Genomic DNA, 24497 nt, shown 5'->3' on the forward strand with positions numbered 1-24497 from the left:
AAATTTCTAAAGAATTAATAAACACTATAAGTTCATTAAAACTTCATTGTGGGTTATTAGGAATCGCATACCTACCTCCTTGTATGAATTGCCAACTACTCTGTGAAGAACGAGTACTGTCTTTGTGAAATGTGTTTACCATTCAAAGCATATTGAGCATATTTCACATGTGGTGCAGTGTACAGTCTAGAATCCTGTGTTAGGAGATTGTCCTTTTCAGGTTTGTAAAAACTTGCGCCTAGCATGTCTAGTTAAGTGTATTCTAGGCTATAGAATTATTATAAGAAATGATAGACATTCTTCTCATCAAAAGATTTTTCTCTTTTAAGGAAATGGGTCCTGATGAATATGAAGAGATGGAGGAGGAAGCTGAGGAAGAGGAAGAAGAAAATGACTCAGCAGACATGGACGAATCAGAAGAATCAGATGAGGATGAGAATGAATCAGATGAGGGTCAAGGGGAGGAGAGACGGAGGAGGGTCTTTGATGTGCCCATTCGCAGACGCCGCTGCTCACGTCTCTTTTAGCTGCTGCTGCAGGAAGCTCTGGGATAGCTCTTCTGTTAAATAGATCTGTCAATAATGTAAATAATTGTGCTCAGCATACAGCAGACTTAGCATGACCTATTGTTCCAGACCTAGGTTCTCCATGACACTACATTAGGAGTTGGATTGCTTTGGTTTGTTTTGTGATTGTGGGTAGAGGAAGAAATGGGAATCTTATTTTCTCTCCCAGAAGTCAGTGTAAGAGCAGTTCTGTAGCTACAGAACAGATGTTTCTGTGTTTAAAATATTTTCTACTTTAAAAACAAAACAAGACACAAATGAAAGAATTGTTTTGGCTGGGGATTTTACATGTAGCAGAAACACACAGACAAGGGTAGAAGGAAACTGTGACTGACTGAAAAAACCCCTTTTTAGTTGTTTAGAAACGAAGAAAATTTGTAATTAGCTTAATCCACTTCATGGTTGTTAACATTTTATACTCACAGGAAATTAATTGACTAACTTGAATGGGAATAGTTGGCCCTCTCTTAGACAATCTGTCCTTGAATTTAGTCTTTGTCACACAAAGCTTGAGTTGCAAATTTTCATCCTTAACTTTTTGTCTTCAACATGATAACTTTGGACTTTAAAAGTTAAAGTTCTCACGCTATGACCTTTCTCACATTATTTACAGATTCATCATTTTAAATGTAGTTTGTTTGTAAAAGTATGTAGTGTTTGTTGTTAAAGATTCTTCACAACGTTTCATTGAGTCTAAATTTGTAAATACGCTTTCTGTTTTGTTTCTTTATATACATTTGTCTAACTTTGTGGTAAGTGATCTGAATTTTATGTTAGGGTTCAGGATATTTTCCTGAAACATGAAATTTTTTTTGTAATTATATAATTGAGAGTTTGGAATGAAATCCTTCAAGTGTCAAAAACTCATATTTTAAAAACGATTTTGTGTAAGTGCCTATTTCCCAAAAACGAGTATTAAGCTTTTGTTCTTATGATAGAAGATGGCAATGCTACTCGATGGCTTGCAGCCAGGGTGTAGTAGGTCCATTGTGAGTTGTCTGCTGGCTTTGATTATGCTCTCTTGTTCTCATCAAATTTCCTCTAAAACAGTTCTCTCATGGAGAACATTCAGGAAGGGAGAGCCCTATTCAAGGCTAAGTGTCTACTCTCAGGGACCATGAGCAAACTTGCCATTTTATGACGACAGATCAGAATATTCTGAGTCATTTTCCTACTTACTTTTCATAACAGTACAGTCACATGGTGTTTCAACAACAGAAGCCAACAGTAGTCTCATTTTGTGTACACCACATCTGTTGAATGTGTCATTTTCTCTTGTGCTTGATTAAATCTCATGTTTTATTTGTTATGGCTCCAAAACATACAAGATGTTGACAGTAAGTTGTCATCTGGTAACTGATCCAGAAATGAAATTAAAAGTGATCAAGGATAATGAAGTAGGGGTGGAGTCACTAATGGCTATTGCTTATGAAGTCGGCCATTCCAGCATAGTTCCACCCTCAAAGAACAAGAACGAATGTGACCTAAGCTGTGGGAGCATCTGCTTCACTCAAGGCAGTAGGTTAGACTAAGTCAAGAAAGGTCAGCATCAGATCTGGAGAACCTTGTTAGACCTGATTCGACACAAATGTGTCCTCAACACCAGAATGACCACTGCCAAAGCAGGGTTTGTCCACAGCATTGAGAGAGAAGACTGGACCTGACCAGGGTATCGAAGTTACTGAGAGCTCTGGGTGGTCTAAAATGACTCAGTAATTGTTAGCAAATGCAAAAGTGAGTGAAGAACCTGCAAACTCGAGTGTGAAGTAGCTGACTACGTTTTAAAAGCTGGAAAAGCTGATTGTGGAGGGCAGTTACTGCCAGAGCAAACCCTCTTCTTCCATCTAGGTTTGTAGAAAATACATTCTCTGATATTTGCACAGTGATGAAGTCACCTGGCAGTACGGTCACCTGATGACTCATTTCTTGGACTATATCCCAGTTAAGTGATAGTATAACTATTATCAGACTGCCAAATACTGTTCAGGCTGCCCCTTTTTAAAAATGGACAGTTGTTTTCATTTAGGCATCGATAACAAAATACCTTATTTGCTTGTTTTGTTTTCCAAGACAGGGTTTCTCTGTGTAGCCCTAGCTGTCCTGGAACTCGCTCTGTAGACCTGACTGGCCTTGAACTCATAGAGATCCACCTAGTTCTGCCTCCCCAATGTTGGGGTTAAGGGCATGTGCAACAAAATACCTTTGATTGTAATTTACAATAGAAAAAGTAGCAGGCAATGATGACTCATACCTGTAACTCCAGTTTGAAAGGCTGATTGAAGCAGGAGGATCATAGTGAGTTTGAGATCAGCCTGGGCTATAGAGTAAAACTGTCTTTAAAAAAAGAAAAAAAGAAAATCTAGCTCTGTAAGCTGAGAAGTCTTTAGGTCCTTTTAAGGGCACTAGTCTCATTCATGAAAACAATCATAACTGAATTAACCTAACATCTCACATCTTCATAAAGCTGCTTTGTGGATAGTTTCAACATAATGCACCGGAAGGGGACATAGACATGAACATTCAGACCCCAGCATCAACCCACTTTAAAAGGACGTTCCCAATAAAGCAGTAATGTCAGAGCTGGCCCCATACTCCCTTGCCATTCTTTGTACCCCCTTTTCCCCTAGCGTGCTGATGATGCCCCCATTGCCTTGAACCCTCTCTAATGCTTGTGTCTCACAGTGCCTCAAGATTGCTTAGCAACCCTTCAGAATTTGCTGCCTTGGTATATTACACAGACTTTGTTGCATTATTTTTCTTGGAGACAGGACAATAGTAGACCAAAGATTCCATCGAAGCCCAGCTTGATGGGCCCATAAGTTTATCAGGATTGCTAACAGGAGCAGGGATGACTGACAGCTACAGTTGAGGAACAACAGCCTAGGTGAGGACTCACGAAAGCACCTCTGCATGTTTGAAGAGTTTCTTCTAGCAAGTGTGTACTGTTTATGTACCCCTGGAAGGGGTCTTTGGTCATAAATTTCAGAGTCGTCTACCTCCTCATGGAACAGGATGTTATTTAACAATAAGTTGTCATCAAGTGGCTGACCCAGAAATGAAATGAAAAGTGATCAAGGACTGAAGGGGGAGAAAAGTCACTGATGGGCTATTGCTTATGAAGTCGGCCATTCCACCATAGCTCCACAAAGAACAAGAACAAATGTGACAGGCCATTGGAGCATCTGCTTCATTGAAGGCAATGTGTTTCATGATCCTCCCTGCTGTTTCTATGAATAGGAATTAGCTGTACAATAAATATCCAGCTCACACTCAAGTGTGATTAGTTGATAAGCCTCTGTTAACTACATTGCAAAAATTCTTAGAAAAAAATTTTAATGTGTATGGATGTTTTGCCTTCTGTGTCTATCTGTGCACCACCTGCGTTCCTGGTGTCCATGGAGGCCACAAGAGGTCACTGGGGGTCCCCTGGGTCCTGAGAATCGAAACTGGGTCTTCTGGAAGAGCAGTCAGTGCTATTAACTGCCGAGCCATCCTTTCAAACTCTCACTGAAAAGAATTTAACCATTGGCATCATCAATGTTACCCTAACCAAACTCTAATGGAGCAAAGTCCGCTTGCTGGCTTCTTGAGAACACATTTCATTGACATATTTGTCTGAACCTCAGGATGAGACATACCTAAATTAACAGTAGCTTAAATAGTTCGGTTCTTAAAGAAAACTCCGAGGTAACTAGTTCAGGACTGACATGGCACAAGGTCATCAGTGTCCCAGATCCAGATGTGTTCCAGCTTTCTCTTTATATCCTTAGCACAAGACCTTAAAAAAAAAAAAAAACTCATGTAGCCCAGTCTGGCCTTAAACTTGTGACCTTTCCTCTATCTCACATGTACTGAGATTACAGCTGTATGCTACATGCCTGGCTAGAACTTTTAAAGGTCATTTTATAGCTGCAAATTGGCAACCAGCCATATGTATTCAAGGAAGAATGATGAAAACAAAAGGCAAGATGTAAAGAGGTAAATAAACTGAGTCTCTAACAGTGATGTGGAGAAGGGGTCTAGAATGTAGGAATTATTAACGAGGTCTAGTATGGAGGAGTCAATGACCCAGGCAAGCTACAGACCAGAATTTAGGGCAGTAGCAATACAAGCATAATGAATTGGGTGAAATTGCAATACATAAATGGTAAGTAGGCCTGATTAGTTTGTGTTGTGGGTTTTTACTATTTTGGGGAGCCTGCCACCCAGCTCTAAAATAAATCACACATGGAGCTTGTTCTTAATTATATATATCTGTCCTTAGTTTGGCTTGTTTCTTGCCTGCTTTTCTTAACGTTAACCTGTCTGTCTTTTGCCTCTGGGCTTTTACCTTTCTCTATTTCTGTAAACCTTTCTTTCTTACTCTGTTGTTGGTTGTGTAGCTGGGTGGCTGGCCCCTGATGTCCTCCTCCTTCTCTGCCTACTTCTTTCTCTTCTCCTCCCAGATTTCTCCTCCTATATCTTCTCTGCCTGCCAGCCCCACCTATCCTTTCTTCTGCCTTGCTATTGACTGATCAGTTCTTTATTAGACCATCAGGTGTTTTAAACAGGCAAAGTAACACAGCTTCACAGAGTTAAACAAATGCAACATAAGCAAAAGTAACACACCTTAAAATAATATTCCCCGACAAGTTTGTAGATATGAGGGAGTAGAATAAAAGAGTTGATTTCCAGGTTTCTGGCTTTATAAAAAAATAAAATGGCAGGAAAGCAGTTGTAGAGAGGTTTGTACACTTTTGAGTTCAGGGACATAGAGATACCCAGCAGTAGATTAGATTTGAATATGAAGATGAGGTTGGATGTGCAAATCTTTTGTGAACATATACTCCCAAGGTAATAATAAAGTAGCATGGAGGTACTAGGTCTTCACGGGCAACAACTCAGTCTACCTGATGTCTTGGGGATACTATTGCTGTGATGAAACACAAATGCAAATTGGGGAAGAAAGGGTTTATTTAGCTTACACTACTTCCTTTCTCATTGAAGGAAGTCAGGACAAGAACTCAAGCAGGGCAGGGACCTGGAGGCAGGAGCTGAGGCAGATGCCATGGAAGAGTGCTGCTTACTGGCTTGTTCCTAATGGCTTGCTCAGCCTGCTTTCTTATAGAACCCAGGCCCACCAGCCCAGGGATGACTCCACCCAAAATGGGCTGGGTGCTCCCCCACCAATCTAATTTAAAAAATTCTCTACAGGCTTGCCTGCAGCCCAGTCTATGGAGGCATCTTATCAATTGGGGGGGGGGGTTTCTCAGATGACTCTAGCCTGTGTCAAATTAACGTAAAATTAGCCAGCACACCGGGGAACATTCAGTTGTTAGGGGGTAGGCAAAAAGAATCTCAAAATTGAAGCCAAGAGATTGGTAGCAAAATACTTGGGATTTTAGAATTTAGGAACATTGAATTCTAAAAGGAGAGAATAGAGATATACTATATTATATACAGATATAGTAGGCAATGCATACAAGACAAGGAAAGGGCTTTGGGTGCAGGCACACTATCAAAGCACTCCTGATTCAAGTCACACTCGCACAGAGGAAAACCAGGATCTGGGTACTGGCGATCCTGGTACTCGGCAGAGGATCACGATAAAAGGCACATGCCAAAGGCTTTCTGATTATCCTTCAGGACGCTATCTATGGTTTCACTCCCTGCTGGTGACACCAGCTAGCAGGTGTTTCTTCCCCTCCCCCCACCCCTTTTGTTGTACAGGACTATCCTCCAAGTCAAACTGCTTCTTCTGTCTGTCGTTCAGTCGTGCTTACTTACCAGAGATCATCCAGTTGGCCCCCTGTTGACTGTTTACAGCTCCTCGTAGAGGGGTGGGGAGGGTCACAGAGCCTCACCTGACTATCCAGCTGTGCATTTCACTTGTTAGGCAATGCCTCCCTAACAGCACGTGCTTCAGGGAGGGGCTGGACCAGGGCAGGGGGCCCTCTATGTGTCTGAGGAAAAGACACCATCTCTGCTAGGTAATGACTTTCCAGTGTGAGGGGGGAACGGGGAGCATCCACACTCCTGTAGAAAACCTGTGCTCTGTAAGAAAACTGAATGAACTCATAGGTTCATCAGAGTCAATTTCGGTGAAATTGCACCTAGGTTTGTAGTTGAGATTTTAGGAGGAGCATAGATGTTGCTCAAGATTACCCCACCCTAGAAACCTGGAAGAATTTATTTATTGGTAAACCTTTCAAATTTCCAGAGTAGAGAAAGGGCCCAGAACTGGGAAAATGACCTGCTTTAAGAGGGATTGGGTTTGTGGGATGTCCTACCTGGTGATTCACCCACTCTTCCTGTTTCTTTTGGTCAAAAGGTGTCCGTATGCTTCTTCTGCAGCAGAGTTTGAAGCTCAGTCTCTGTTATTGCTGATAGGCTAGGGGAAGAGTGGATGTCCCAACCTCCTTTGTTCTTTAGGATATGGCAGGTACAGAGAGACCTACCACATGCCAAGGGGAACGGGCCATGTTTTGGAGGAATAGATACTACTGGGGGGGAAAACAACAAAGAAATGAGAATTTGCTTCCTATTGCTGAGGACAGAAAGCCTTAAAAAACAAAACTCTCTAACTGGATCATTGTTTCATTTCTCCCATTCAGACTGATGGTCTAATTTGGATTTAATCCCATGTATGCTTCCCTTTCTAACTCAACAGAAAGCAGGCCTGAGTTGCTACAGCTTCCCAGACCGATGCTCAATACCTCCTGTTCCTCTAGGAGGCCAGGCTCTTGGAATGTTTACTCTTTTTTAAATTATTGTTCCTGTTGCTTCTTTACTGGATGTGACTCATCCCAAATGATAAATGGCAACTTCATATTACAACTTCACGTGAAAGGCCTAAGCGGTAGTTTTGGAGTTTTGGGTACCTGACCAGTCCACAAAAGTTTTCAAACGCACGACAGAATTTTGTCTTGATTCCCAAGAAAACACTGGGCAGCTGTGTCTGAAGAATATTTGGAGGTTGTCCGAACCTGAGAGCAGGAGCAAGCCACCGCTGAAAGGGCCTGGAAAGATGCCTATGACGGACCAAGAGAGAGCTCAGAGCGCTAGCAAGCATGGGCACAAAAACATTTTAGGGAGTACTTTTTTTTTTTTTTTTTTAGAAAGGAAAGATCAGAAGCCTTTTGGGGTAAGGAATCAGAGGGAGACGCACGCCTTTTCTGTTCCCTGGGTTTTGAGAGTCTAGTCCTGGCCGCCAAGCTCTCTGCGGAGGCAGAGGCTGTGACCCGGAATAGCTGCTGCGGGAGAAGGGGGGGTGTGGTCATCAGTCCTTGGGCGTGGCCTGAGGAGCTTGGTAGCTGTCCAGCAGAGGGGTGGAGCCAAGCGCCTACTGCGTAGAAAAGCCTCCGACGCTGAGTAACCGTTGTAGCAGGTTCTGGAGGACAGCGTGGTGGCAGGTAAGCCAGGGAGCAGAGTCGGCTGTAACCGAGACTGGGGTGGGAGGTGGGGATGGGGGGGGGGGGGATGGGCTGAGCTTCGGAAGCGCATGCGCCCTTGTTCCTTCTCCCTAGGGAGGCCTCTCCCAGGCTTGTAGCTCGGGATACCTCTCCCCCGCTTGTAGCTCCGCCGGCCCTCTTTATTATAGTGAAGATATCCTGCGGCAGGCCGGCTCCCGAAAGCCGGCACTCTGCTTCCCACGCACGGTCCAGGAGCTCGGCATTCCCTCGGCACCTGCCTCCGGGGACGCCTCCCCCGCCGCTCCGAGAAGGCAGCCGCAGGGGAGTCGAGGGGGTAACCTCAGCCTCGACTACTTACTGCCTTTCTTTCTTCTGGCCGAGGTCCAAATTTGAACTTGCTTTGGCAGGTATTTTCGGTGCATGGGCCGGTACCACCCTTCAGTCTGAGGGCGGACTTTGAAAAGAACCTTAGGCAGTGTGAGTGTCCTTTGTTTTTGTTCGTAGGTAGTCGAAGCAAGCTATTTAACCTTGTTTTCTCAGCAGTAAAGGGGAAAGCCTTACTTCACTGGGAGGTAGTGAGCACTAAGGTCACTCACGGAAAAGCTCAGGTTGGCCTCCGGGAATGTGGGAAACAGCAATTGTTAAGGAGACCCCAACCCCAGGGCCGCCTTTTCGCCACTTCTCCAGAGCAGACACACAGACATCGGAATGTCAGTCGAGGGCACTCACAACATTTGCTGTCAGCAGTCTGGGGAGGCTGAGAGAGTTACCTCGTTATGCACCACACGAGTACTTTTTTGGCATGTACTTTGCTGTACATGGAAAACCTTCCGTTTCATTGGGCGGATTGAAAGAGAAAAACCCAACTCAAACAGATTTTAGAGTGAGAGTACCGGGAAGAGCCAGGGACTTGGGGTCCTGGAACAAAATGCAAAGAGAGGGAGGCCCCGTTGTAGGTGAACTGAAGTTCTGATTTTAAGAGCACCGGGATGCTTATCCGGGGCCACTAAGTGGCTGGGAGGGGCTTTTCCATTGTGATGGTGGTAATTACATCTGCTGATGTAATTACTGCTTTGAACGGAGTAAAGGATCGTTGGGTATCTGTTGCATGCTTAGCTACTGCATTTCCAAGCTTGTAAGGACATAAAATCGGCATGCCCATGAGACTACTAACATGGAGTATATTAAACCACTTAGTTCCCAGGCCTTGATAAATACAAGCAAGATTCATCCAAAGTGACTTTGTGACTATCCTGTTGTCTTGGGACAGGTAATTCCATCCCTCTGGCTCTCTATGAACTTTCTATAAAATGATAATGTTGCAGCTTTATTTTTTATGACATGCTTAGCCTTAAAGTGCATCAGCCCCAAGGTCCTTGGAGTTTCAGCTACACCCAGGGCTGAAGATGTCCGTGAATCCTATGGAAACATCTGGCTGGGGGATGTGGCTCAGTGGTGATGTCTTATTTGTGTTCCATGCTTAGTATTGTAAAAGTAAGCGAAAGAAAAGGAAAGAGGGGAGGGAGAGAGAATCTTATGCAGGTTTTTTTGTTTGTTTTGTTTTTGTTTTTGTTAGCTGCATTTATTTTGGAAGCCAAATTACAATCTCCATCTATGTTCATGGTTCCAAGCTCAAATCTATGCTTGAAATGCTGTCTCACCATTTTCCAGGAATGAGGCTGCTGGTTATAGCAGCTTTGGGGTTTTGTTCTTTTTGTTTGTTTGGATTCAGAGTCTAGCCTTATTGACCAAATGGGTCTAAAACTTGGGTCAGCCACCCAAGTAGCTGGGACTATAGGTACATGACATCATGCTTTTGGCTTTATATTCGGTTTTATTGCTGCCAAATGGATAAAAAAAAAATAGCTTTAGACAACAGTTCCTTTATCTTCCTGAAGTCTGATTGGGGTCAACACATGGGTTCCATGCCCTTACTCATGCAAGTATTGGCAGAGGGAAGCCTTTGTGACTGGAGAACCCAGATCTGATTTCCTTGAGAGGTGTTAGTTAAGGAGCATTCTTAGATTCTAGAGGCCATGAGTATGCCGTGGCCAAGGGAGCTCTTCCTGTCCTCAAAGTTAACAGTAGTAAGATGAGTTTATCATGTTCTTCATGTCCCGCCTCTGCTTCTGCTCTCCAATTTCTGACAGGTTCTGTTTCCTTCCTCTCCCTTCTGAGGACCCTGGGATTATACTGGGACAACTGAGTCAGCGACAATAATGTGCATAACCTTAGGGTCATTGAAGGTCCCCACCAGAGCATGCCTGTAGTCACAGGTTTTAGAGGTCGGGTCTGGATAGTTTTACCGGAAAGAGCGGTCACTTCGGCTGCCTGCAGCTGCTGCCGTGTAAACTAGCTCTTCTTCACTCTCAGCCGCTCAAGTTCAGGAAGTGGTTACATTCACCTCACATTATTATTGTAAGGATTAACTGCATCGTTATGTCAGGGGCACTAACACTATCGCTGGCCTGTAACATTTACCCCTGCCCCCAAACAGCAGTGAAGTAGCAATCAAGCTTAATGGCTTGTGTTTGGTAACAAGTTGTATCAAGCGGTGTAATCATGGGCCCTGCAGGACAAGAAGACACTTCTACTTATTTAATTAACACTAACAGCTCATTTTACAGTCCTGCTGAGAGAGTCACTTTCAACCCTCGGGCTAGGTCACTGTGATCTGCTGGTCCTCAGTGTAGTCTCTAGGAACATCCGCAGCACTTGGGAACTGGAAATGGGATTACTAAAATGTAGATGATGATCTATGGCTACTAAAAAGGAAATGTACAATGTGCAAATTTTCCTGTGGTTTCACATTCTAAAAACAATACTTGGCTAATTATAGAATGCACTTGGGGGGGAGGGCAGAGAGTAAAGGATCAGGAAGAATAAAGGATTTATATCTCACTTAACTGTTACTGTCAACATTTTAAGGCATTTACAATGCAGCTTCAGGCCAATGGCCGTTCTCCTTTCTGACGCGTCAGGCAGAAGAAGCATTCTGTTCTTGGCAATAGTGGCCTGTCTTGGCATCATTACACAAGGCCACTTCCTCAACTGCCTTAATCTCCGGCAGCCTTGTCGTGGAAACTGCCAGTGATGATGTGCATCTGGGCAGCACTAATTGGACCCAGGGTGTTATTAATACAGTTTAAGAAGAGGACACGAGCTGGCGGTGGTGGTGCGCACCTTTAGTCCCGGCACTCAGGAGGCGGAGCTCAGTGAGTTTGAGGCCAGCCTGGGCTACATCATAAGGTGTTTTTGTTTTTGTTTTTGTTTTTAGACAGGGTTCCTCTGTGCAGCTCTAGCTGTCCTGGGACTCACTCTGTAGACCAGGCTGGCCTCAAACTCAAGAGATCTACTTGCTTCAGCCTCCTGAATGCTGGGACCACAGGTGTGTGCCACTACTGCTTGGCTACATACTAAGTTCTAGGTCATCCCGGGCTACATAGTGGAACTCTTGTTAGGAGAGGGGGAAAAAGGACAAAAAGATGAGAGGAAACTCGGGGGAGTTGGATAGAGGTAGTAGTGGAATATACATTGAATAAATGTACGGAATTATTGAAGAATAAATTAAATTATTATTATTATTTTTTAAAGAAACTACTGACGGCAACCAGCCAGGCATAGGAAGCAAACTAAGAATCTGAGGGCTGCCTTAGGTTAGAGCTGGGATGTTCTCATCTACTCTCAACGCTAGGGTGGCTGGTCCCACTCTTCCCTAATGATGCTAGGGTGGCTGGTCCCACTCTTCCCTAATGATGCTAGGGTGGCTGGTCCCACTCTTCCCTAATGATGCTAGGGTGGCTGGTCCAACTCTTCCCTGTTGATGCTAGGGTGGCTGGTCCAACTCTTCCCTAATGATGCTAGGGCGGCTGGTCCCACTCTTCCCTGTTGATGCTAGGGCGGCTGGTCCCACTCTTCCCTGTTGACGCTAGGGTGGCTGGTCCCACTCTTCCCTGTTGACGCTAGGGCGGCTGGTCCCACTCTTCCCTGTTGATGCTAGGGTGGCTGGTCCCACTCTTCCCTGTTGATGCTAGGGTGGCTGGTCCCACTCTTCCCTGTTGACGCTAGGGCGGCTGGTCCCACTCTTCCCTGTTGATGCTAGGGTGGCTGGTCCAACTCTTCCCTAATGACGCTAGGGCGGCTGGTCCCACTCTTCCCTAATGATGCTAGGGTGGCTGGTCCAACTCTTCCCTGCTGCCCCTCTCTGCCTGCTTTCCTCCTCTGGGGAACCGTGTGACTTCCTAGTCTCAGTGACGGTGGCAGCTCCTCTTCTTCCTCCTCTTTCGGGGGCCACCTTTGGCTGTGCAGCGTTCTTTGCAGTCCATGTAACAGGTCTCACTAGATAAAAAATGGAGGCCAGAGGGAGCACATAGCAAATAAGTGGCCAGAACAACGTGACAACTCTTCAAGACTTTGTTGGGAGACCTCTAAGCTGGACTCAGAAGCCCCGATCTTTAGCAGTTTCATTCTTTCCGATACGCTTTGTCAGCTCCTCGTCACAGAGCAGATGTGGGGAAGGAATTATGTATATTCCCGCAGTGGTGTTTATGTTGGGTTCCTTTCCTCAGGAAGTTTCCTGACCCGATACCGATACCTCCCCAGTGGATGCAGGACCACCTCCCTCCTCCCCTAATGCCAAGGCCTGCCCCAGCTGGCCCTCACTTTCAGAAGGTGTCCGAGGCCCTCCTGTCTATCTGAGGACTTCTGGTCAGTCCTCTCCTTGCTCCCTTGCAGTAGTTTTCTATACCCCAAGTCCTGCCTAACCTGAGTCTGTAATCATCCTTTGTACTCAGAGTCCTCCTCACATGAGTAACAGAGCAGGAAGCTGGCCGCCGAGGAAAGAGGTCCTCCACTTGTAAGGAAAGGGCCGGGCCCTCTTTGTCCTTGAAATACACACACCCCGTGGTGACTCAGTCCCGATTTCTACAATGAACAATGAAGAAATCGCCTGTTTTAGTTTCTTGATCTTCCCCTGACCTTGGTCAGCAGACCACCTTCAAAGACACGAAGCTGGTGACGCAGTCCACACCCCCAGAACTTCACATTTCTAACCCTGAAGACACCTGTAGTTTAACCCACCACGAACCCCTTTGGTCTGCCAGGCCTGAGCCTTGGCCTGTGGTCTCAGGAGAAAGGCAGGCAGAAGCCCGTGGTTTAAATGACCCGTCACGTCCCTGTTTCAAGGTGGACCCCAAGGTGTACAGGAGGGTGGAGACACTTCTTAAACCTGCTCCCCAAACTTGGCGTGTAGGGAGGTTTGGAACCTTCTGTGCCTTGGTTCCTTTATCGGATGAAAGGAATGTTCTAGGCGTTTCCACACTTGCCCTTTCACCTGCTGCTTGTTACTAGTCACCTGGTCACTGATGTAGTGAGGACTAATCACCAAGGTTACCCCGGAGCTGCTTCCTTCCTGTTATACCCAGATCACAACCCCAAAGAGACCACTGAAGACCGTGGATATCCAGAATGCAACAGCAAGGTTTATTCTGTAGATACAAGTCTAGACAGGGAACTCATGCCTACACCCAATAGAGTGAGGCAGGGAGGAGTTGCTCTTTCTTTGTGAGGCTAGCTTTTTAAAGGCAAAAACTGCAAGCCCTTCAGGGTGGTTGTGGCGGGGGGAGTGGTTGGAGGTTTTGCACAGGTGCAACTTGGATTGATTTATTTTTATCTCTGTTCTCTTTTAATTGGGTGAGGGTATGTAACCTTTGAATTTACTGCTTGGGGGTTACAGTTATCATTTTGGGGGCAGTCCAGCACAAGTCCCAGGCTTTGCCTTTGAGCTGCCATGGGGGCTGGCTGGCCTAGCACGTACTGACTGTGGGGGCTGACTCAGTGGTCTAGGCTCTGTCCTTGACTCATGCACATAACTCTAAGTTGGTGAGGGGTCCCAGACAGTAAACATCTGGCTGAACTTTGAGCAGTCAGAGTGCGTGCAGAAAGGGAGCTACTGCAAGGACTATGTCTTTTGTTCACGGCCCTCTCAGAGACTGCTTGCTCAAGTCTCAGGAAACTGAAATTGAGGCCTGATCTCTGAGAGAAGACTGAGCAGCCTGTTATGGCATCTGCCTGGTCCTTTCACTTCCCTAAAGTGATGAGACACTAAGCCTAGGCAACTGAACCTCCCTATATTCACAGGCTTTGCTGTTGCTGCTCTCTGGGGCCTTCCAGAGGTTTGCTTAGGCTCTCTCCACTTAGTGGCCTGGCCTAGGGAAAGGGCACTCCAGCTCACTCAGCAGCATGGGCAGGGCCGTGAGAACTGAAGCTGAAGTTACCATGTCAGTCAGGTGTCTCACATTTTCATTGGACTAAACACCCCAAATGGGGAAGGTGGTATTTCCTCCTTTTTACAGCACTGAGTATCAAACCCAGGGCTAGATAAGCATCCCTGGCCCAGGGGAGGATAGATTTATTCCCTGTGTGGCCATGAACACTGGCTTATGTGAACTAAGTCAAACCTTAAGGGTCGGAGGTGGGGGAGGTGGGGTTCCTGCCCAAGCCTTTGACTCCTGCATAGCTGCCCGTCTCCCCAAGATAGACATTTCCTCACTAGCCGAGGTCTTGAAGCAAGAAGAGAGGACCATCACAGCCTTACTCAGAACTGCCCTGAGTTAATGCACCCCACCCCAGTGGAAGTTTCGTGCCTGTTCTGTTAGCCTTCTGTGCCTTTCCCAAGACCTCCCTGGACTCTAGCGTGTGGTTTTGGAAATAGCTGGAAGGTATCTGTCAGTCAGTGACAACTCTTGTTCATTCCAGATTTGGTGGACAGGCACAATGAGAGTTCCAAGGCGACTCCTCTTACTGCTGCTGCTTCTGGCTGTCCTCTGTTCCACAGGTGAGTGATCTAGACCCCTAGACTGCCCTTGGCTCTGGTGCTCCTTTCTCTTGGGCCTCTGGGAGTGTGAGCTGCTGCCGCTGGCCTCAAGTCCTTCATCAAGACCTAGCTTTGGTTCCTTTGCTTCGAGTATCCCAGATCCTGCTTGTGTGACAACTCTGATGCTCTGGGGTGCCTTCCATGGGGTGTCTGCCTGAGTTAAAGCCCATCCTAGGTTACAGAACTGTTGTTAGTTAGCTTGTTTTCTTTTTAACAGGGGTGGAGATCAGGTTTCTCCCTTGTCCCACCACATACTACTTTGGGATTCGAGCAGATATCATCTTTATAATGCTACACAAGTCCTTTTTGAAAGATCTCAGGTGTGGGATATCAGGGGGACACTGGGTAAGCTGTCCTTTTGGGCAAGAGTTTATTAGAGTTATTAATGCCATGGATAGACAGACAGACAGCAAGCAGTAGGTGCTCTGATGAGGTAGGTCAAGTGGAGGCACCTTACAGGTCTCAAAGGGGGAAGGTTTCACAGCACAAGTCTGCAGCCAGGCTATCTCTGATGTGGAGGATGTGGCTTTTGTCACTCCTGAGTCGGCCGCTTCCTTGGGGAAGTGAAAATGGAGCCTGCCTTCCTATTGAGGAACCTGGGGTTAGGGGTTCTCAGTGAGGATCATGGCTATTTCCTTTACAGAGGAAAGCAGCAGCAGTCTAGCCTGGATGCTAACACCTTCGGGCCCACGATTGTGGGGATTCCCCTACAGGCTTCACAGCAGGCAGGAAAAAAAATGACCCATGAAGAGACAAGAATGAGACTTGGCTCAGCCAGATTTTGATACCAGTTCTGGGCCAAGACTTCTAGAGTCTGGCCCAGATCATTTTACTTTAGTTATATTTAAGCACAGCACAGTTTAGAAAAAAAAAAAAAAAAAAAAAAAAGCATTCAGATAACAATTAACTCAGTCCTGAATGCACAATTTAAGGCATGTTTACATTGAGATTCCTTACAAAATACATCCGGCTTCTTTCGAAAGAATGGGGACTGTTGACTCAGAGATCGTGCCCAAGATTTAGGGTCTAGGGAGTTTGACTGAGGTAAACCAACACCTGTGGGTGTCAGGATGGGCCTGACCCTAAGGTAACACAGAAGTTACTTAGGCTGTTGTAAGTCTCAAGTGAGATCACTCAGAAGAGTAGGTTTTATGGTTTTAAAGCAATGCTTGAGATTTAGGGGGGAAGTCTTCTTATATAAGGAACAACATCAATTCTGGGAGAGACAGGCAGAGGCTGTCTCTTCAGACAGCGGGGATCACCAGGGTGTAAAACTACAGCATCCTGGGCATTCCGGCAAGAGCAGCTATGCACCTCATTCCACTGAGGAGGTGAGCTGTGTGTTTAACTTTCCTGGCTTCTCCAGTGCTTGTCTGTGTACCCAAGGCCTTTTTGCCCTCTCCATGCTATGAGGACAGCCTTCTGAGCTCTGTCCTTCCAACCCACCATTTTCCTGTGCCACCGAGATAGTGGTCATGATGTTTGCAGCAACAACTAAATAAACGTAATCTTCTACCATGCACATGCCTATCTTTAGTCTAAGCGTTTTTCACGTATTTACTTACTTAACCCACTTGCCAATGTAGCAGATTATGTACTTATCTCCTTTTTACAAATGACAAAATTGAGGCCCCAAAGGGTTACAAACTTATGAAATAATACTCACAAGAGATTTTGAATGCATGAAATAAAAGTAGCATGTCAAAATGTGACCCCAGTCTGCCACAGGAGTTCCTGATTTTCACTTACTGTAGGCCACTCCCAGGCTACTGCACTAAAAACTGTCCATCTCTGGGCACCCTTCTCCTGGCTTCTGAAGAAAGCTGTTCTTACGCTTCTGGCACAGTGGGAACACCCACTCTGTGTTGTTATAAAGAGCAAGCGTTATCTTCTGCCCATGTCCTACTCTTCTAACATCCTAGGCATGACTGCCTTTGGCAGTGGGGGAGGGGTTGGGGGTTGGGGTGGAGGAACCAGCAACAGATGAGCACAGAAAATGGAAGGTTCCTGCAGTGTGGGAGTGTTCAGAGCAGATACACTCTGACTGCTAATAGATGAGGAACTCTGCAGATCATCACCTTTGTCCCCACCCAAACGGTCTGAGGCGCCAGTGAGACTGTTCACTGCACCGTGGAGAGAATGGAAGCATGGTGCATATTCCAGCTCATGACTCCGTCCTCGCCCACCTCTCTCGTCAGCTTTTGGTAACCCTAGCTGGGGTGCGCTGTGATGTGGTCCGCCGCTGTCCCATCACATTTCATTCTTCATCCGTCTTCCTGCTGCATTTCCTGGCATTACAGTCATCATCTGCAACTGTCAGGGGAGCAAGCTTCGGTTTGAGACTGTCAACCTGCCCTGTGATAAATTTGGGATAGACCTAGTCCCCTTCCTCAGAGAATGTGGGTGTGAAGCTAAAGGCGGAGGAGAAAGGGTGAGAAAGAGAGAAAGACAGAAAGCTTTTTGTTTTTGTTTGCTTCTTTCAAGACAGGATTTCTTTGTGTATCCCTGGCTGTTCTGGAACTAGCTCTATAGACCAGGCGTGCCTCGAACTCACAGAGATCCACCTGCTTCTGGGATTAAAGGCATGTACCGCCACCTTCCCCGGCTGGGAAAGTTATTATTATTATTTTTTTAAGATTTAGCTATTTATTATAAGCGCCAGAGATGGTTGAGAGCCACCATGTGGTTGCTGGGAGTTGAACTCAGGACCTCTGGAAGAACAGTCAGTGCTCTTAACCACTGAGCCATCTCTCCAGCCCAGGAAAGTTGTTTTTTTTTTTTTTTTTCGAGACAGGGTTTCTCTGTGTAGCTTTGCGCCTTTCCTGGGACTCACTTAGTAGTCCAGGCTGGCCTCGAACTCACAGAGATCCGCCTGGCTCTGCCTCCCGAGTGCTGGGATTAAAGGCGTGCACCACCACCGCCCGGCGGATTTTTTTTTTTTTAAATCACTCAGGCTAAGTCTTATAAGTCTGTGTTTGGGCTCATTTTTCTGTGGCTAATTCAAGGAGTTCAGTAATCATAGCAAAGTCAGTTGTCTTCCTGCCACCGAAATGGATTCTCAGTCTGCATGCAAAGATGCTAGCTCCTTGTTGTTTTGAACACTTAAGCTAGCTTTCCCTGGAATTTCTGTCTTAGGTACTGTTGGTTATGCCAGCGGCGCTGCCCCTCATGGCTGGTCACCGCCCGCGGCGGCGGCCAGAGATTAAAAGAATCATAGCCATGGTTACCTTTTTAGAGCTTTATTGGGGGGGGGGGAGAGACAGAAAGACAGACAGAGAGAGAGAGAGAGAGAGAGATGGGGGAGAGGGAGAGAGGGGGACCGATGGGGGGAAGGAGCGGAAAGGAGAGGGAACAGAGAGAGAGAGAGTCCACAGAGGGCTCAACCGCTTTTTTAGGCTGGGAAGCCAGCGAAGGCTGATGACGTAATTAAAGGACGTAAATAAGGACCAAATCCTAACAGGTACCCATCAAAGCAAAAACAGAACTCTCATCTCAAAGGGGATAAGAGATAGTTTATGTTGGAGCCAAACATGAGTGATCATGGCCCAGGAAGACAGATTTAGGTTACCCCAAATTCCATGTCCCAACATGGAAGCAGTTTGATGAGATCTTGTAGGGACAGAACCAAGAAAGTCATAAATCAAGACACTACTGGAATGCACTGGTGGAAACATGAGGTAGATGGATTAAAGCAAGGTGGGGGCCTCTGCTATAGGCCTCAGATGCTCTCTGGCTGTACTCCTAGCCTTCTGCTTAGTTAGAAACGAGTGTTCAGTCTGTACATTCCAAACAATCTACCTAATGGTCACAAAACTGGTTGGTCAAGTGCAGAGGGGAGCCCTAAATGACTAAGAGGGCTAAAGATGGCTCAAAGGAATTTGGTTCTGGAATTCCCATTCCAGACTCACCACAGTCCTTGAAACTCTAACCAGTTAATCAGCTTCAAAGAAGACTCAGGTAAGGCTCCAGCTTTTTTGAGGAACTTTGGTTCACAGTATTGTAAGGTCTCAAATGTGATTTATTCAATGTCAGAGGTGTGGCGGGGTCTGAAGGGAGAGGGGGATCTTCAGAAGGCTTGGAAAAGCAAGGATTTTTTTTTTTTTTTAATTTGGGCAAGGAGATGAGGCAGGGAGTGAGGGAGGAGTGTCTTATACTGTGGAGAAATGAGAGGAAGGAATCCAGAAAATGAATGTGAGGTATGGAGGAAATGCACCTCAGGTGCATTCACTAGATGGATGAGAAATGTGCCCTTTGCCTCTGAGGTCTCTAAGCTCCTTGGCTATTGTCATGCTGCTGGAATCCAGACACCTAGGGAGTTGGCTTCTGGAACTCTGACAAGCTCTCTGCTGCTCTCTGGAACATCCGTGATCCCAGAATCAACTCAGAGAACTGAGAACTGGGCTGTTGGAGATGGAAAGGTCGTTTTGGCTCCTCTTGGATTTAGATTTCTTCCCCTTAAGTCTGGAGGAGGGGATCATGCCTAGGGAGCCTGTCACAGAGTCACAGACATCCTCCTGGTGGGGTGCCTGCTAGTATCTGTTAAGACTAGAGGGAAGCATGGTCTGGTTAGCCCCTGGTTCAAACCTAACAGGCATTTCCTTCCCCAGGTGAAGGGCACCGGTGACCACCTGCTTCCTCTAATGTAGGTGGCTGGTTGCTATGAGGAATGCATTTTTGTTGTTGTCATTTTCCTGTTAGCTGACAAGGGACCATCTTTCTCCAATCTCCCTCTTGCCCTTTTGTGCTGGGTTAACCAACTGCGTCACATTGTGAAGTTGAGTTCCCACCAATGGGATGAAAGGCAGTCACCACGTACATTGGGGCAAAAGATGGAAGTGATTTTGCTGTTGGCATTTGCTAGCCCAATTTGCACTCTGGCACCCTCTTTTTGAAAAAAAGAAGAAAGAAGGAGGAGGAGGAGAGGAAGGAGAAGAAGAAGAAAAAAAAGAAAGAAAGAAAGAAAGGAGGAAAGAAAGAAGAAAGAAATGGATTTGCTGAGTTAATTTTGCTTTTTTCCTTTTGCAGGTCATGAACTTCTCAGTTTAGATGGTTACTGTGTCATCAATCCAAGGGTGGCTGAGCTTCAGGCAGCCCTGTAGGAAAAGAAACACACACACACACACACACACACACACACACACACACACAGTGAAACTCAGTCACAACAGAAGTAGGAAGGGGACTATTTGAGGAAAGGAAAGAGTTTAGGGGGTAAGAGGGAGAGTGTGAATGTGCTTACAATATATTGTATTCATGTATGAAATTGTCAAAATTTTAATGAAAAATAAAGCCAGGTGGTAGTGGCACACACCCTTAGTCCCAGTTCTCAGGAGGCAGAGGTACATGGCTCTCTGTGAGTTCAAGGCCAGCCTTGTCTATAGAATGAGATCTAGGTTGACCAGGGCTACATAGAGAGACCCTATCTTGAAAAACAAAAAACCAACCAACCAACAAAAGATTAAAAAAAGCTGACCCAGACCTGTGGTTTCACAGAAGCCAACAGTCTTTCTTCCTGTCTCTAGGTGTTAGCCTCAGGTGCTACAACTGTTTGGACCCCGTTTCCTCATGCAAAACGAATACGACTTGTACACCGAACCTGGATGCCTGCCTCATCGCTGTGTCCGGTAAGGGCCCCCGGGTTTCTGGTCTAAGTGTTGTCAGGGATGAGGACCTGGGAAACCTGGACCCCTCCTAATCTCACTCCATTTGTGCTCACCGAGCAATGGCTGCTATTCACTAACACCTGCTGCTCACGAAGGACTGGACACTAAGCGTTTCCTATGTACTTCTTACAAATCTGACATTTCTCACATAACCAACCCTTGGGGCCGTCTTCCTCTGCGATAGATGAGAAAATGGAGGCTCGGGTAACATCCCAGGCGAAGGTCAGGCAATCCACATAGGATTTGAATTTGGAAATATATCTGATTTCAAAACTCAGGCTTCTTAATAGTGATCATCTGCTTGCCTCCCAACCTTCTGGGAACCTCCAGTGTGCCAGGCCCTAGCTAGGGACGCAAGGATGGAGAAAAGGGTGTGCATCAAAACTTTGACCTTGGCCTGTCTCAAATGACTGTTCAGACCTCTGTCTGACTCCATGTATCTAGTACATATGGAGTCCTGAGGGGGCCCGGGATGAGCTCAGAGGATAATAAATGTCCTGTGACTAATAAGGAAGATGATGCATTTGAGAAGCCACTGCCGGTACTCAGAAGAGTGGCCTGAGAGATCAGGGCGCATGTGAGCAAGGGAAGGAGCATAATGCCCATAAGCCCGTATCATCTGCCTTTCCACGTTGGCTGAACTGTGGAATCTCCACTTAAGAATTTAGGAAATGGTCGCCTGGGAAGAAGGCAGCAGCTGTCCTCTGTTTTTAGTGGCTGGAGCTGTAAGCTAGGTAAATGTGTGTGACTAATGATAGTAGGGAGCAGGGGCCATTTCAGTATGGCTTGATGTACGAGATAAAACCCTTTCTTTCTAAGAGATAGGAAAAAAAACTGCCTTCAAGGATATTTTCCCCCAGGAAGGAAAAACCGTTCAATTAAGTAAGGGCCAATCAAAGGTAGCTTGTTTTCAAAACAGGATACCTGCTAATTGTTATGTAAATTCCTGGAGTGTAGCCATAATTCCAGGCCTTATGTTCAAAGTGTTTGTTTTCATTGGGTATGGGAGGAAGACAGTCCTCCACACCTTCACTGCTCAGGTGAAAGTGTAGTAATCCCCTCATGAGTACTAAGATCATGCATTCCATTTTTTCTTTTTTGTTGAAATTTTTTTTCGTCCAATATGTTTTGGTTCATTCCATTTCCTTGACCTTAGCCCTCCTTATAGGTATGAAGTAATATTTGTCTCTCTATCACTATGTAGTAAACAGATTCATGAATAGATTTTGTTTTTTAAGTGCTTGCTTTACAGATAAAATAGTATTATGTCTCTTTTCCTTCTCTGTAAAAGTAGAATTGATTGATCTGAGGCAACATGTGTTTAAAATCTTAGTAGGTATCACCAAGTTTCCCTCTTAAGTAGAAATATAACTGCCTATAACTTTCCCCTCCACTCACACACTCACACACTGGCTCTGACAAGACTTGAGATTTATGGGAAATTCTCCCTTTGGAGGTGTGCCATCACTTGCTTGTTTCCCTTTATACCCAAGTTGGGATGCCCATTTCTGCCCACACCTCTCTCTTCCCGGAGGCTAAGCTTGGAGACACAGAGTGGCAGGTTCAGAGCTGCACCTGCCTGGCTTCTTAGCATCTGTGTGTCTCTCCACAGGAAGGCAAGTCTATCAACAGTGTTGGAAATTTTCGGATTGCAATTCCATGACCATTTTGAACCGGTTAGAACTGGCAACTGTACAGTACAGATGCTGCCAGGTGGACATGTGTAACAAAAACCTCAAAGAAGAAAGTGATGGCCAGAAAGGGAATAACGGGTCAAAAGATGAGGCGACCTCCTTGTCGGGGAAGACTGCGCTGCTGGGGACCTCAGTGCTGGCAGCCATCTGGAAGCTGTGTTTCTAGGTCGTCCTGGAGCTCCGGAGCACCTCTGCTCTTACCTTTTTTGCTGCAGCTGCTGCTGCTGCTGCAGCAGCACTCCAAAGCTATTATTTTCCATTATATCCTTCTGGGAAAGAATAAAGTTTATCTGAACATTGTGGACAAGAGGAAGGGATCTAAGCAGTGTGGAGGACCGCCCTGCACACAGGGAAGGCCCACTTGAAGTTTAAGGGTGAAGTTCGTGGATCCAACTCCAATAGGTTTTTTGAATCTTCCTTTGCCCTTGGGAGCACTGGCTTTCTGTTTCAGCTTAAGTGGGCTTTTGGCAACCCTCAGGGATGTCTCTCTGGTTCCTAGAGTGTAGCTGAGAGGTTCGGTCAGTACCTTTAGGAGTGAGTGAACCAGGGGGATTCTTTTCATCATTTTGTCACACTCATAAAATGCTTTCATAGCCTTTGCAAATCAAAAACAAACAAAAAAAAAAACAAAACAAAAAAACTTGTGAGTATTCCAGATGTGAACTGTCAGGAGCAGTGATGTTGTTGGGTTTTTTTTTGTTTTTTTAATTTTATTATAATGCTGGGAATGAAACCCAGATCCTTGAGCATACAGGCAAATGCTGTACCCTTAAGGCATACTCCCAGCTCAAGCCTAGTATCTCAGCACTCATGAGGCCTAGGCAGGAGAATGGCCATAAGTTCAAGGCCAGCTTGACCACAAAGTGAGTTCCAGGTCACCCAGAACTATAGTAAGACTTTGCCTCCAAAAAGAAAAAGAAAGAAAAAGAAAAATCAAAACAATAACAAAAAAAAGAAAGAAGGAAACACAAAAAGTCCATCTATTTTTTAATAGAAGTACCAGTGACTACAATTTGACTTTTCCCGCATCTCTAAATTTCAATTTCCTGCATCTCTAAATTTTGCATAGGCTTTCCCAGCTTTTTTTAGAAAAATGTAATTGCCTACAATAATGTTGTATTTAAGCTATTCCCTCTCATTTCTTAGAAAAGCAGATTATCTTGACTTTGCTCCACATAATGAAGTAATAAACAGCCTGTGCTATATGACAGAGGGGCGTAAGTGTGTTTATTTTAAATGTCACCTAGCAGGAAGACCCTTCACGTGTTCATGCATGAAGGATGAATGCAGTGGGAACAGACTGTGGGGCTGGCTGTCATTTGAGATGTCCAAATGTTTCCAGGAATACAGCAGGCGAGCGGGTATGTTCTACCTGCCTATCTCCAGCCTGTTGGCTTTGCAGTGATTCAGCACAATTCATACACAGCACATCCACCGTGCTGTCTGTTAGCACAGAGTTTGGAAGCCTCCTTCCTAAAAAAGGAGAAGACTGTTCCCTGTATGTGCTGAAGCCTGACTTTTGCAGAAGAAGGAATTTCTTTATTAACCTCACAAACTGTTTCTTATGAAAAGGGTGTTAAATTCAAAAAAGAAAACTTTCTTGATTATATAATCTATTAGATAAATCATGTGTATTATTTTAGACAGCTACGCAGAAATGATGCTTTTCTGAAAACAAAATCTCAGCCAATGGATGAGCAAGGTGGGTGCAGCCGAAAGATGACAAACAGCTCATACAATGTGTAGTTCAAGGGTAGCAACAGAAAGAATGTGCTTTCGGGCACTTTCGCTTCCTGTTGCCTTGGTTATCAGTGTCCTCTGCTGGCTCAGTGTTTTTGTTTTGTTTGGTTTTGGTTTCTTTGTTTTGTTTTAAAGACAGGCTTTTTCTGTGTAGCTTTGGTGCTTATCCTGGATCCCACTCTGTAGACCAGGCTGGCCTCGAACTTACAAAGATACGCCTGACTCTGCCTCCCAAGTGCTGGGATTAAAGGCATGCACCACCATTGCCCGGCTGCTTGTTTGTTTTTTTACAACATCTTTATTTCATTTTCTCTGCCAAGTCAAATTATCAGTTATGACTGTTTCCTTTAAAGGATTTTTCTCCCTTAACAACTGGCTGAGCAGAGTAGCCTATTCCACATGAGTTCTGAGGAATGATAACTGAAATTAACTCATTTAAACAAAAAAAAATTTGATATTTCAAATTTTGTTGGTGTGTATTTTGTGAGCAAGATGCATCCAAGATTACAAAAAGCTGAGAATTTTGCTGTTCTGGAAGTCTATCTCAATATCCAGGTTCCAGTATAAGA

The 24497-nt window shown here is 45.4% G+C and overlaps 2 protein-coding genes and 1 long non-coding RNA gene across 6 annotated transcripts in view; 2 read left to right on the top strand and 1 right to left on the bottom strand.

The window, feature by feature from the left end:
* Nucleotides 1–1447, top strand: part of Fbxo3 (F-box protein 3) — a 34447-nt gene extending 33000 nt beyond the window's left edge. The window contains exon 12 of one of the 2 annotated variants that reach the window (XR_009378840.1): nucleotides 330–438. Coding sequence is in view for 1 of the 2 variants with exons in the window: in XM_059261024.1 (XP_059117007.1) it covers nucleotides 330–527 (198 nt within the window). In the remaining variant the exon portion in view is untranslated. Of the gene's footprint in view, nucleotides 1–329 lie in introns of both variants that reach the window. The other variant, XM_059261024.1, reaches the window with a different exon arrangement.
* Nucleotides 1–6474, bottom strand: part of LOC131909414 (uncharacterized) — a 19474-nt gene extending 13000 nt beyond the window's left edge. Inside the window, exons 1-2 of the long non-coding RNA XR_009378841.1 lie at nucleotides 6333–6474; nucleotides 4205–4344 (exon numbers count right to left, since the gene is read on the bottom strand). This is a non-coding gene — a long non-coding RNA (uncharacterized LOC131909414). The remainder of the gene's footprint in view (nucleotides 1–4204; nucleotides 4345–6332) is intronic.
* Cd59 (CD59 molecule (CD59 blood group)) lies at nucleotides 6443–23398 on the top strand. Of its 3 annotated transcripts, XM_059261026.1 has the most exons (5): nucleotides 6443–6535; nucleotides 7160–7957; nucleotides 14714–14792; nucleotides 20354–20455; nucleotides 22107–23398. In XM_059261026.1, exons 3-5 carry the CDS (start codon nucleotides 14732–14734, stop codon nucleotides 22352–22354), a joined length of 411 nt encoding a protein of 136 aa, XP_059117009.1. In that variant the 5' UTR covers nucleotides 6443–6535; nucleotides 7160–7957; nucleotides 14714–14731; the 3' UTR covers nucleotides 22355–23398. The 3 variants fall into 3 exon arrangements, with proteins under 3 accessions (XP_059117009.1, XP_059117011.1, XP_059117010.1); XM_059261028.1 differs by lacking the exons at nucleotides 6443–6535; nucleotides 7160–7957 and adding an exon at nucleotides 8094–8364; XM_059261027.1 differs by lacking the exons at nucleotides 6443–6535; nucleotides 7160–7957 and adding an exon at nucleotides 9028–9227.
* Nucleotides 23399–24497: the final 1099 nt, after the last annotated feature.

This window comes from Peromyscus eremicus, chromosome 4 (assembly GCF_949786415.1).
Source record: "Peromyscus eremicus chromosome 4, PerEre_H2_v1, whole genome shotgun sequence".
NCBI lineage: Eukaryota > Metazoa > Chordata > Mammalia > Rodentia > Cricetidae > Peromyscus > Peromyscus eremicus.